Source organism: Rhinolophus hipposideros (genome assembly GCF_964194185.1).
Source record: "Rhinolophus hipposideros genome assembly, chromosome: 7".
NCBI lineage: Eukaryota > Metazoa > Chordata > Mammalia > Chiroptera > Rhinolophidae > Rhinolophus > Rhinolophus hipposideros.
In genome coordinates this window covers 76,317,838-76,332,851 of record NC_138053.1, presented here as the reverse complement: position 1 = coordinate 76,332,851, position 15,014 = coordinate 76,317,838, and the positions used below count along the sequence as shown (strand labels likewise).

At 33.7% G+C, this 15,014-nt stretch overlaps 1 protein-coding gene across 1 annotated transcript in view; it reads left to right on the top strand.

Annotated features, from left to right (window-relative positions):
• The window catches only part of WDR70 (WD repeat domain 70), a 253,902-nt gene that overhangs the window by 3,953 nt on the left and 234,935 nt on the right, over positions 1-15,014 (top strand). Inside the window, exons 4-5 of the mRNA XM_081053278.1 lie at positions 4,746-4,866; positions 13,225-13,417. Of these exons, the coding sequence (XP_080909404.1) occupies positions 4,746-4,866; positions 13,225-13,417 (314 nt within the window). The remainder of the gene's footprint in view (positions 1-4,745; positions 4,867-13,224; positions 13,418-15,014) is intronic.

The following is a 15,014-nucleotide window of genomic DNA, read 5'->3' as shown; positions in this document are numbered from 1 at the left end:
TAATCAAAATATTATTACTACACCTAAAAATATTAAGTAATTTAATATCATCAAACAAGATACAAGGACATGCTATCTGAGGCTTATTTATAAATGCTTTAAACACTTAATTTTTAAACATTTTAGTGAAAGAATAGTATGCTATACTATTATAGCATAGCTTTCTTGTATTTACCTTTTTTTTATCATGTGATACAAAGTGCTTTGAACAGGAATTGTTCACTTAAGGAAGTTTTACGGTCCCCAGTCCCAGCCTTGCCAGATAGGTTCTCAGTATATGTTTCAGAATATTGAATTGGATATAGGATTGTGAGACTGCCTTTTAAAAAATAATCCTGCCTGTTTGGAGGATGTTTTAAAATGGCATGATCCACTGTAGAGAGACTGGGATTTGGAATTGGAGGATCTAGAGTTGAGGGTCAACCCTGCATTCTACTAGATGAGTAACATTGGATGGATTTTCAAATTTCAGATCCTTAATTTTCCCGTCTGTTAGATGGAAATGATAATAAGACCTCTCTTAGAAGGTTCTTGAAGGGATTAAGATGCCAACACCTTACCTTTTAAACAGTAAAGTACTTTATAAACGTCAATTTTAATTCCTATCATTTTTCTTAATAAAACGTGTATGCATTTAGTACCTAAGAGGAATTCTAGTGGTTATTAGATTTAAAAAATTTTGAAAAATTATCTCAAGACCTTGTTCTTCTGTGATGTTTGTGGATGAACGTAGTGTGTTGAATGTTTTTGATTTAGCTTTATGTCCTTTGTCTTGGACTGCTGTTTCTATCCCTGATCTAAACGCATGAATCCAAAGTTTGACTCACTTTCTTAAAATAAAAGTTCAAAAACTCTGATATGTGCCTTATTAATCTCATGATTGGTATTGGAGTCGTTCCATGGACATTGGTGTTAGACTTGAGGAAAATAAGAACTTTAGTCCCTTTTAATAGCAAGTTTAGTTGTCTGTGTATGTGAATATGAACTGTTTTAGTTTTTAAATGCTCTAGTAAAAGGATGAATTACTATAAAACCTTAATAAAATATGAGTTATGTAAAATGTCAGGAAATAATAATGGTAGAAATTGTTTTTTAATATTTGTTATATTCGTGAAAGCTGTAAGTGTATCTTGGACATATGAAAGATAGACCCCTTCTTAGAACTGTTATACTGTTGAGATAAATGGGGAAGAAAGATTTATTCAGACGCTTGTTTTGCATTTGGCCATGCTTTGGATGGATTATAAACCTTCTCCGTTATATGACTGTAAAAAACTTCCTTGAAAAAATGATTAAGATAGGATTGACTATGATTTCAATGGATGATTTAATGATCCTGAAAAGAAAAATTGTTCCAGAAATTTTAGAAATTAGAAAGCTTTATTTATTTATTTATTTATTTATTTATTTATTTATTTATTTTATTTGGAATCTCTAAGGCCTTGATCATTTTTACCTTTTCTAGGCATTATTTCAAAACCCCTCTAAACATAATAATTTTTCCCTGCCTTTGTTTCCATAACTCTTTAAAAATGTTATAAATTTATTTTAATATTGTTCATGTCTTGAGGATAAGAACCTTATTCTTGATTTTGATACAAGACGTAACACAGAGCTTGATACATAGTAGTTACATTTCTGGATATTTAATGGAGAAATGTAATTAATGTATTTAAAGTGTTATCTTTTTTCTTCCTAGTATTTTGGCATTAAACATTTAAAATTAAATGTCAACTTTTATGAAATTGGTAGGCTAGTGAATTGTTTAAATTAGAATAACAAAAACATTTAGATAAATATTTAATAACAAAATATTTAATTTTAGATGCAAAGTATATCATCATTAGAAAACATTTATTCTAGCTTATATTTATAGTAGTTTTATTTCCTTTGTGTTTTGTTTAATTATCATTTCTTCCTTTAAGTTAAGTGGTTATAATGATTGGCTCTGAGATTTTCAGGTGCCAAATTCCATTCATTTGAATCTGCAATTTGTGTGCATCAGCCCAGCTGGGACAAGGTAGTTTTGAATAGTTTGCTGTTAACCTAGACAAAAGCCACATATGTATGGGGTGTTTTTGCAGAAATGGCTATCCAAAATTGGTTATTATTTGAAAGTAGAGAGATATCAATAAAATGAGGTATTTGGAAGAATAAAATGAAGTGTTGGGGAGTTAATTCACTTTTGTTAAGGAAAGACCTTTTTATAGTGTTTACAGTGTGCTTAATTTCACATTCGGTAGAAATGCACAACACAATTCCCTCTGTCAGAATTAGAATCTATTGAATTGTTGCCTTTTTCCCTCCTCAGTCAACAATGAGGAAAAAAGTTTTCTCTACAATGTCCCGCCCTCCCCCCCGCCCACTTTAATGAAGCAGGTGACAATAGGAACCCCTTGGAATAGAAAATTCTTGCTAGTATAAAAAACCAGTTAAAATTTTAAATTAGAAAGTTAAATGTTTCACTAGGCTAGGAGATACATGGGTGGGTCACAGTTTCCAGATAGTCTGGTGACAGGCTGTAAAGGGCTGTACTTTACAGCCCTTCGAGAGAGGCAGGCTCACTGTTACATAGGGTGGGCAGTACTTGTTGGATAATTTTTCAGTCTCTAGAAAGTCTGGTCACATCAAAAAAAGATGTAATTGTAGAGCCTCAGTTCACTGCTCGGGGACTTCTCTATGCCTTAAGATTCCTCAACTGTAAAGCAAGGATAATAAATCGTACCTACTTCGACTGAATTGTATAATTGAAATTTACCGAGAGAGTAGAACTTAAATGTTCTTACCAAAAAAGGGAAATAAAAGAGTAAGTATGTGGGGTGATGGATATGCTGATTGACTCCGCGGGAAATATCTCTTACAGTGTATATATGTGTTGTAAAGTCATCACATTGTACACTAAATATCTTACAGTTTTGTCAATTATACCTCAACAAAGCTGAAAAAAGTATCTATTTCAGAGGTTGTTAGGAAGATTAAAAGATTATAGCCAGTGCTTAAAACAGTATCTGGTACATAGTAAACTCCATATAAGTATTAGGTGCTATTAGTTTTGTTAAATTAAAGCTGATATTAAAGATGCTTTTGGTTCCTTGCAAAGAAGTTATAGAAGACCTGATTAAAAATGGATCAGAAAGGAAAAATTTGTTATCACACATGACAAGAACTCTGGAATGGGGATCTTCCATCTTCTGATTCCCAACATGAAGGACATGCAGTTTTTCCCCTTTGCTGCTTTGCCAGATTTAGGGTGTTGGCTTTTCCTAAGCTGACTGTCCTCATGACCCAAAACTGTCAGCGGAATTTTGTTGCATGCTGATGATCACATCTGCAAGCTGAAAGGAGACTGTTTTGTATATCTCTTCTTAGGAGTAAGAAAACGTTTTTCAAATGTACCTCTAGCTGACTTCTCATCGTGTTGGCCAGTAGTAGTGGGGCACGTCAGTTCCAAACAAACACGGCTATTGGCAAGAGCAATAGGGTTCACCTGAAGCCAAAATTCTCCCTCTCTGGGCAGGGAGGGGCCCAGCATCTCCTGAAGCACAGTGCTGGCTCTTTCTTACCTAGAGGAAATTGTGGTTTTCTTAGCAAGGGAAAAAGGGGAAATGGTTGTTGGGTAGGTGGGTTGGTATTGTTTCCTGATTAGGGTCAGGGCTGCTTCTAAGAACCTGAGCCTAGAGTCCTGTTTACTCCCACCCCCAACCTTGCCCTGTGCTGGAGGGTATGGAGAGATTGACTGGAGAAGAGGATGAGGGTAGGAGCCAAGCAAGTGCACTCTTAAATTTGGACATTATACCTACATTTCCCCCCCCACCTCCAGCTATCAGAGTGTAGAAGTGTTGACTCCTAACCTACCTCAGCCTAGTGGAGAGCACAAAACAAAAAACAAACCATGAGCGAGAGCTATAGCTTTTGCTTTGTTCCTGGAGAGTTTTATCTTTAATGTTTGAAATGAAAGACTATCTAGTTACTTGTGGACATTTGCTGGTTATCTCGTTTCTCATCCTTCATACCTTAGCAACGACAGATCCTAAAAAATACAAACATTCCAATAACTAAGTGCCCTTTGATACTGCTTGACTTTAGGTGTATTGTTTTTCATTATTAATGAAAAAATGTTAAAGGTTATTTCAGGTTATTGAGGATGGTAGCAATTGAGAACCAGACTATTCATATCATTCATTTCCTTCGTGTGTGTGTCCCCCAATTATAGAGTGAGATTATCGGAGGAAAAAGGTTAAATTTCCTTGAATAATTTTTTTGTCTTTCCAAGGTAAACAACTCCAGAAATCTAATGTAGTTGAAGTGTTTTCATGATTTTGGCAGGAAGTTTCTGATAAAAAATCCAGTGTGGAAATTCAGAAATGCTGAATTTATCATTTAAAACATTAAAAGTAAAAAGTGAAATTATGTAAGATCTTACTTTTGAGCACTTTATTTTTTACTTATCAGCTTCTACATCTTTTTACATAATGCAATCTGATTCATAATATATTCACAGGCTAATTTTGCTTAGCATATCTTAATATTTTCCCAGATTTGTATATTTTCCATCAATATTAGCTGCATTTTATGTTATTGTACAGTAAGTCAATTTTCCTAGTGTTGGACATTTAGGTTGATAATTTTTTGCTGTTACTGGTAATACTGTAAGTTACATCTTTGTGACTATGTTAATTTTCAGCCTTTTCAATAAGGACAAGTTTTGAAGTCTAACTGTTGGAAAAATTTTTAAATCTTTCCAGAAGCAAGAGAAAAAGAGGAAGAAATGAACAAAGAGAAAGAATTAAGAAGGCAAAATGAAGATACTGAACCAACATCTTCAGGCTCAAATGTGGTCAGAGATTGCTCTAAATCATCTTCCAGGTGCCTGATTTTCTCAGACGGATTCTACTAAACACATTTTCTAGAACACAAGTTCAGAACACAAGTTAAGCAAAGTTCCTGATAGTAAAAGCTTGCATAATTTCTCCTGTTTTAGACAATAGATGTCCCTAGGACCATGAAAAAGTCCTGTGACATCGTGAATCAATTGAGTGTCTCTGAAGCATTCCAGATGTAGTGTTAAAATCTATGCCTTTTGGCTGCAGAGCATATAAAGTGGAAAGAGGCTGACAAGTTTGTAATTTTTGTCATATTTATTTTGACATTTGTCTTTTGTCCCTTTTTCCAAAATTCTGCATTCACGATAACTTTATTTGGTGGGATCCTTTACAGAGATAGATAAGAGAATATAAATAGAGGTGCATTATAAAGTTTACTAGGTTATAGGAGAAAGCAGCCTTTAAACTTCCTTTAGAGTGAAATTTAATACTATGTAACTTAATTACTAGGAACTTTAAAAGACATAAGAACATATATAGATATCAAATCTGGATGGAATAATACAAGAAATCTAATGTTGTTTTAGGTGTATTTTTAATTGTCAAATTGGTTCCATAAACTTTTCATGGCAAAATCTACCATTGGATTGACATTTCGTTTGTTCATGTTAGAAAAACATAAAATGCCTGAATACACAAAATATCATTTATGCTATGTAATACTGTGTAATAGTATAATACTATGCTCTTTCATTTTTTGCACATCTGTTCCCTGGTACAGGTCTTTGGTACCTCAGTCTAGGCCCTTGAGCAGAGTCTCACTCCAAAAATCTTGTTCTTTTCTATAGTATCTTTGTAGGGAGCGGGGACTACCTACATGGGAGTACAAGTCAGGTTCTCTGTTTTCATAATAGTGCAATCCTAATATCTGTTTAGTCTGTGAAGTGTGTGAGTATCTTGGTATACATTAGTAAAGAGTGAGGGTCAGCATACTTTTTCTATGAAGGACCGATAGTAAATATTTTAGGCATTGGGGTCGATACAGTCTCTCAACTACTCAACTCTGCCATAGGTAACAAAAAAAAAAGGGCTTGGCTGTATTCCAGTAAATCTTTAAGAAACAAGCACCAGGCTGAAGATTGCCACCCGCCACCAACCCTGCTGCCACATGTCATTCCTTTATATGCTAGTCAAAAAATTCAGTTTTGCTTTGTCTATGGTTTTGTATCAATTGTCAATCTCACGATGTGCCTGGGTTTCAATATAATATAGGGAAAAAACCCTCCTTTTTCTAAGAGGAACATTTAATATTTACCTTTGGTTTTCTTACTTTTGGGATGATTTAATATGTCAAAAACAACTGTTTTGTTTTCATCTTATTGCTGAGATTTTCACAAACGTAAGGATTCTATTAATTGAAAATTATAAAAATTTCAATAATTCTAGTGACTCTGTGTTATGCTGCAATATTAACTTTAAAACCTAAAGATAAAAAACATGCACTACTGGTATTGGGAATATAATTTATTGATATGAAAAAACCCAAACATTACTTTTGTCATTAGTGATTAAAATTACAGAACTACTATCGAAATTATAAAATATAAAGATAGAAATAATCATTAAGAAAAATATCATAATACAACCTTATTATTGCATTTCATTGATCAAAGAATGGAAGTTTACTTACTGCAGTTTCAGAAGGCCTCAGGTGAATAATCCATGGTAGATGAACAGATATGTCAAAAGTTTAACTGAAGATGTGTTAATACCAGATATATTTCATGTAGATTTCCTATAATCTATTACGTGGATTTTTTAAAGTCTTTCTGTGCATTGAATTGTGTTACTGTAAAAGAACTTCACTGTGGTTAAATTTAATTAAAACTTTAAAGTCTATTTAAATATCCTTTATAAGAACACCTTTAATCCCTACAAGATTCAATCCAAGATATTGTCTACTATGTTAGAGTGCATATAATAAGTTATTTTTTGAATTTAGCACCTGGACCAAAAAAAAAAAATCCCTCTCTTCTCTAAATGCTTTTTCTTATTATAATAGACACATAGAACACTGTTTCCCTTTTTGCCACGGTTCCTAGAAAGCTTAGAACTCAATTTAGTGTTCTTTTGTGATTGTGTTGTCCCAGAACTCCAGTTTAGGAAACAATGATTTTGAGCTGGGACCAAGCATCACGTACTGGGAATTGTTGCAACCGTCTGGCTAATTGAGTATTTAGTTATCTCCAATTGCAACATTTACTTTTATTCAAAATATTAGTAAATCAATTCCCGTAACATTTTTCATATTAAGGAAATACATACAAATGTGCAGAAATCAAGTAACATTTACAAGGCCATTGAACTCAGTGATTGAATTGGTAATGGACTCAAACAAAACATTGCTGACTTTTTGCCTGTCTAGGAATTGTTTTTCTCCTTAAGAAAACAAAAAATGTTTGTTATAAAGTATGTTATACATATAAAACTTTAGATATTCTACATTTAAAGCAAAGAGAACCAGTGAAACAACCACCCAGCTTGAGAGAGAGAGCATAGAGCCTTAACAATGCCTTTGAAATTTTCTCCCTACTCACATTTCTGTCTTCCACAATGGAAACCTTCCCTGTGTTTATCCTTCCTTCTTTTTAAACTAGTTTTACTATATATAAATATATTCCTAAATAATACGTTATTTTGTATGATTTCTTATTTTATATAGATGCTGTTAGTGCTGTAATGAATGCAATTTTCCCTTTGGCTTTTTTTCATTCAATAAGGTGTTTTTGAGATTCATTCATGTTGACAAGTGAACCTATAGTTCATTTTCAATGTAGCCTAGTTTTCTATTTAGAAATATACTATGATTTATCTACTGTCTAGTAAATTTAGGTTGTTATTTTTCTGTCTTATTAGAAAGTTTGCTTTTACTGACGTCCTTGTAGCCATCTTCTGTTTTATATGGGAAGAAGCTTTTTTAGAGTATGTGCCTAGTGAGCACACTAGGTCTTTAAGTACACATTTACCTTTGTTAGCTTTGGCTGAATTGTTTTCTAGAATTTGTACCAATTTACAATACAGCCAACAGAGTGTAAGAGTTCCTGTTACTACACATCCTTGCCAACACTTGTTAGACATTTATATTTTTGCCAATCTGATTGCTGTGAAGTGGTAGTCTTATAATGTGCATTAGTATTTTGCTGGTTACCAGTGTGGTTGTACATCAGTCAAAAGTTTGTTGGTAATATATTTTCTCTTCTGAATACGATAAGAACTATCTTCTGCAAGATTTTCCTGTTGGGTTGCTTGTGTTCTCCCCTTAATGGATAGTGTATTATTTTTATTTTTCAATGGTGTTTTTAAATAAATATGTTTCAAATTTTAATATATTCTAATTTATTAATTTTTTCTTTTGTGGTATGTGCTTTTGTATTCTGTTTAAGACATGAGTCCTTACTCTGAAGTCATAAAAGTAACTTCTTATATTTTCTTCTAAAGTTTAAAAGTTTTGTTTTTCGTATTTAGGTCTTTAATCAACATAAAATTGATTTTTGTGGATACTCTGAAGTTGTTACCCAGTTTTATTTTTTTCATCCATATGGATAATTAATTTTGCCAGCCCCTTTATTTTTAATGTCTAAAAAAATTTATTTATTTTAAAGCAGTTTTAGATTCACAGCAAAACTGAACAGAAGGTGCAGAGATTTTCCATCTGCCTCCTGTCCCCGCCCCCATACATTCATAGCTTTCCCCATTGTGACATCCCCCATCAGAGGGGTACATTTGTGGCAGTAATGAACCTACACTGACACATCATTATTACTCAGAATCCATACTTTACATGAGGGTTCCCTCTTTGGTGTTGATTCAGTGGGTTTGGGCAAATATATAATGACATGTGCTCACCATTATCGTATCAGTTGGAGTAGTTTCACTGCCTGAAACATCCTCTGTGTTCCACCTCTTCATTGCTCCCGCCCCAGCTGCTAGCAACCACTGATTTTTAAATTTTTATCTAAGTAATGTATACACATTACAGAATCAAACATAAAGCTTCATTTCACCCTGTTCATGATTCTTGCTTCCCAGAGGAAACCATTAAAATTTTTAAAAGGTTTTTCTTCTATTTACCTCCATATTTCTAAATTGTATCCTGTTACTACTCTCTTGATTAAAAAAAAAAATATTTTTAGTATGGCAAAATTTTTATAACAAAATTTGCCATTTTAAACTTTCTAAAGTATGCAAGTCAGTGGCAGTAATAACATTTATAATGTTGTGCAACCATCATTATTTCCAAACATTTTTACCACTCCAAACAGAAACTAGAATTATTAAGCATTAACTCCCCACTTTCTTCTGTCCTTAGCTCCTGGTAATCTCTAATCTAATTCTGTCTTCATGAATTTGCCTCGTCTAGACATTTCAAGTGGAGTCAGATAATATTTGTCCTTTTGTGTATAGTTTCAATTTACATAACGTTTTGTTTGTGTTGTTATCAGAATTTTATTCCTTTAAATGGTGGAATAGCATTCCATTGTATGTATGTATGACAATTTGTTTATCCTTTCATTTGTTGATGAACACTTGGGTTGTTTCCACTTTTGGGTGTTATGAATGCAATGAATATTGGCATACCAGGGTATGTTTCAGTCTTTGCTTTTAATTCTTTTGGGTATAAATATCTAGGAGTGGAATTTCTAGGTCATATAATAATTTCATATTTAACTTTTTGAAGAACTGCCTAAATCTTTTCCACACAGTGGCTGCACCATTTTACATTCCGACCAGCAAAGTATGAAGGTTCCAGTTTCTCCACATTCTTGCCATCACTTATTTTCCATTTTATTTTTTATTATAGCCATCCTAGTAGGTGTGAAGTGGTATCTCATTGTGGTTTTAATTTTCATTTCCCTAATGTCTATTGATGTTGAGCGTCTTTTAATGTACTTATTAGTCATTTATGTATCTTTGGAGAAACGCTTATTGAAGTTCTTTCCCCATTTTAAATTGGGTTGTTTGTCTTTCTATTGGTGAGTTGTAGGAATTCTTTATATATCCTGGTTATTAAATCCTTATCAGATATATGACTTGCAAATATTTTCTCATTCTGTAGATTTTCTTCTCATTTTCTTATTAATGTCCTTTCTTGCATGAAGGTTTTTAAAGGCCAACTTATCTATTTTTTCTTTCTGTTGCTCATGCTTTTGGTTTCACAGCTAAGAATCCATTGCCAAAGTACAGGTCATAAAGATTTCCCCTTGTTTTCTTCTAAGAGTTTTATGGTTTTAGCTCTTATATTTTGGTCGTTGATCCATTTTGAATGACTTTTGTATGTGGTGTGAGGTATGGGTCCAACTTCTTTTTGTTTTGATTTTGGCTCCTTTTGGTGATTCCAGTATGTAATGTAAGGGATGATTCCACGGTACTTTTTAATTTTATTTTATAGGTGTTCAGCATTCATGACATGGTGATCATTTTTTTCTTCACAATTTTTTAATGCATACTTGTTATATATAAATTATTTCCTGTGGTAATTTGAATAGAGGATTGATCTTTTGTTCTCTTGGCTGTATATTTTTAGTCCTATATATTTTAAGTTTTTTCCTTTGTAGCATGTTGAGAGTCTATTTCACAAAACATACAGATAATTTTTTGAAAATCTACAGTGTTAAAATTTGGTTTAGCGAAAGACAGTCATCTAAGACTACCACTTTTCTTGATTTTAAAGAAATATAGCTGTAAGTTGCTATTCAAAAATCAAATACTGGGAAGAAATGTCATGTATCCTATGAACTATAGCTATAGAACAGGAGAGCAATATTGTTGTACTCCAAATTTATAAGGTAGGAATCATTTAGATGTTTGCATTTCCTTTTAAGAATTTAATACTAGAAACAATGAATTTTGCTTATGAATTTAATTCCTAAGTTGAAATTGTAAAACCGTGCATCTTAGTTAATACTTAGCTAAGCTGTCTTTTAAAGTCAGCCGAGAAAAAAAATAGGATTTGATTCTTAATTGTTTTCTCATCCAATACATATTGTTTTTCAGGCTCTGGTTCATAATTTGGCACCACACTGAATCAAAGGCGTTTTTTAAACATGGAATGTTTTCTATTTTCTGTCAGGGACATTTTTGGACATATTTTATGGACTTTGTTTTTCAGAATATTGAAAATATGTTAAAAATGGTTTACTTTTTTGGCCTGTGTACATTAGAAACCAGAAGACAGAAATGGAATTAGAAGCTGTATAGAGAAGCTGATGCTTTCCATCCAGTTTCATGTGGGTATTAGGCCTGCATAATCAGCCATGAAATCAACATGGATCCATTTAGTTCTCAGTTCGGTGCTTACTTCTGAACCAGTTAACTCAGTTAAAGTGTGGGTGCTAAGGGTTAACATTTCAATTTAGAGTTCTCTATGGCCTGAATAATTTTGCATTAAGAAAGTCTGACTTTTAGACCAGTACAGCTGGAAATTTGTGATTTAATCACAAGGGAGAAAATTTGGGAGTGTGAATCCTTCAATACAAATTTATTCAGTCATTCAGTTATTGTTTACTTATTTAACATCTGTTGTGGGTTAGGCACTGCTTTAGGCACTGGGGATACAGCAATTAGCAAGTCAGGTGAGATCTATGAGCTCAGGTAGTAGGAGTATTTGAGAGGATGGATAACAGATTATAAACAGCTAAGCTAATCGAATGAGATAACCTAGGATGTATGTAATAAAGATAATCAAAGTAAGGTAATTAAGGTAATGTTGACGGATAGGGATATATCTGAAAGTTTAGAAAAGGGAGGCTGTGGGGACAGAGCCAGGAGTGCAGTTTCCAGGCTCTTGGCTTCATGTGAAAAGGTGCTCACTCGGGTAGTAAATGGCCATCAACTGTGATTGGATGGCCATCAGCTATGGCTAGTTGGCCTACAGCTGTAACCAGTGAGCCACTGGCCAATAACATAACTGCTGTGGCTACGCTAGCAGGAAAATGGGGGCTAGCAAGAAGATGGTGGCTGAGCAAGTAGGCGGTGGAGTGTGGATTGCGGATTGTGTGGCTCCTGCCTCCTGTGTCTCCAACCCAGCCGCCAGCGAGAGAATATAGTAGTATGACTCCCCTACCTATGGCTCCATGGGTGTTCCTTTTTGGCCTCACCATGTCCTGCGTTCTTATGTGGGGAGTGGGACTAGAGACCCCGCAGGCCGCCCCGCACGACAGGGGCCCCGAAGGCCTCTTTGAGGAGGTGACATTCGAGAAGACCTGAATAATGTGAAAGAGGCCATGTAACAATCAGTTCCAGCAGAGAGAACTGAAAGAGCAAAGACCCTCGTGCTGAATCAAGCTTAACCTGCCAATTCAATTAGAAGGAAGACCTGTGGGACTGGAGCACAGTGAGCTAGACCATTGCAAAATCAAAGAAACTCTATGGAGGTTTGCTCGTCCTACCTTTGTATAAGTATAACGTGTGTGAGAATGTATTCCTTTCAGTAGTGAACCTAGATGAAAATAAAAATGAAAATCCCACTGTTTCTTCAATGGATATGGCAGGCGTCATTTAGCTGCTAGAAACAGCACTGAAACACAACAGAAATTTCTGCTTTCATGGAGCTTACATACTAGAAGTACTTCATTAGAAGGCCATGATACTTTGAGTCCTAAAAAATATTTGATTGACTAATTGATACAATTAAGAATGCAATTCTCAACCCTTTGGAATGGGATAGGAGGTGGAGGGATGGTGGGTGATGGCGGTTTTCAGAATGCCTAGAGATTTTTGATAAAGACCTTAATGAGAGTTTGTAACAGTTCTCAGGTGTGCTGGGTAGAAAAACAGTTGAGAATCGGTGTGATACTTCCTAGAGTAAGATAATTTTTATAATCCAGAATGCTACATATAACATTTTAGCAACTCAGCAAACTTGGATTAGAACGAGAAACAATTTATATTTCAGAAAATATATTGAAACATTTTGGGAGTAATATTAAATTTCTTATATGACTGGCTTTATTTGTTCCTGTGACAAATGGGATTCAAATATAGTAAATAGTGGTTTTCTTTCTTATGGATGTATTAATAGTATTTTGTACTTTTTCTTACACATTCCAGTTGTTCTGCTGCCTCTATGAGTAAGGATGATTGAATGGACCTCTAACGTGTAATTGTTGTGACTTTTATTTCTGATTTTAATTTATGTTTAGGTAAGAGAAGCAGAAAAAGAAGTTGTTTGCTTTCCTAAGATAAAATATTTGAGTTACACATTTACCATTTGAATTACAAATTTAAAAACATTTAAAATACTCAGTTGTTAAGAGGTAGGATTTCCTGAGAAATCCTTACTATCTTTAGAGGGTGTACTTTGTGGCAGCAGAAGCAAAGAGTTCCGTTTTTGTATTTTCAGTGATACAAGCAGCAGTGGGAGTGAAGAGAGTGATTCTTCTGATGCTGAGTTAATTGGCCCTCCTTTACCCCCTGAAATGGTGGAAGAACCAGTTACTCATATGGAGGAAGATATCAGTCGGTTACCGCCACCACTGAGTGAAGAACAGGAAGATGATGACGAGGATGATGATGGGGATTCAGAAGAAGAGGAAGTAAGTATTTCAGTGGTAGTTTAAGAATTTAGTGGAGTAGCATCATCAGTTTCCTGTTTTTCATGAGTGACAGCAAATCATAAAGAAAAAAATCTGAATTTATTACTGGCAGCCCTTCTTCAAAGAACTCTAAAGGATGTACTTCAGGAACAAAGGAATGGAATTCAAAAATAATAAATGGAGAGCAGGAAGAATGTGTTAAAGCAAACCATTGGTACATTTTGTATATTTGATATCTGGAGTAGATCATTTTTTAACACCATCCTCCTCTGTGTGACAAATTATTTTCAGTAGTAATTATGAAATAAAACAATGGTCAGAAAAGAAATTGACAGCTTTTGCAAATCTGTCAGTGACTTCACAAAATGGGCATTTTTTGCATATTTATGTTCAGCATCCAGTATACCAAATTTGTCAGTATGTTTGTTTGTAGTTGATCAAAAAAAGCTTTTAATTTTGAAAAAAAATTTCATGTGAAAAAACAGATATACACATATATCTGTATGTATGTGTATGTGTGTGTAGTAGGAAAAGAGGCATAAGGATAAATTTGGCAGTTTCATGAAAAATCTTGTTTTATAATAATTCCCCAAATTGCAGTGTTGACCATGTATTTTTTCCTTTGATATCAGTTCTAGTGGTTTCAAAAAATATCTCTGTTCTTGAAATATTGTCACTAAAATCTATGTTATAGAAAATTCATCATTTTCTAATCTATTTCATAAAAATTTCTGAAGTTTTCTTTTGTAAAAATCAGATAAAATAGCTAAATAATGGCAAATATTACTTTAGAACATTTTTGATGGAATCAATTGGTATTTGAACACTACCTTTTTGTTCAAATGGCAGCCTAGTCTACCATTTTTGTCTTTTCTCCTGGCAATCAAAGAATAACAGAATGGAAGATACTCAGATTTTGTTTCTTTTTCTTAATCATTGTTTTGAATCTGCTGTTTAAATGAAGAAATGTGTAGTACAACAAGGGTCGGAGATACGAAACTACGCTTGAAGTAAGCTTGAATGATTTTGAACTATTAAAAACATCTGAAAATGTGTGTAGATGAGGATATATGTGCATATATGTGGTGCAGACTATAACTGGGAGTTCTCCAAATTAACTCCATGTAGAATACAAGATTAAAAGACAATAAAAATACTAATTTGTAGCTTACATATATTATCAAAACTCAGTACTAATCGTAGCTAAAAATAACAAAAAACAAATTTCTAAAGTGACATTTTTAGAATTGTCAGCAAATGGTGATAATAAAAAGCATATTCATCTTTAGTTGATTTTATTACTGCTTTTAAATTCTCAATGGAAAAATGTACCTTCTCTTATCTGCACCACTCCACTGCAATGCTCTTAATATGCCATTGGAGAAAACTCAGTCATTCCAATAAAAGTCAGGAAGGGAGAAACAAGAAGAAAATCTTGGTAAATAGAGGTGACAAAATAAAAAGGTAGGCATAAATACAAATATTTTGGTATTCACAATAGATGGAAATGGACTCAACTTGTCACTTGAAAGGCAAATTCTCAAATTGGATTAAAAAATTCAGGCATATTCTATTTATGAATATGTATTGACATAGA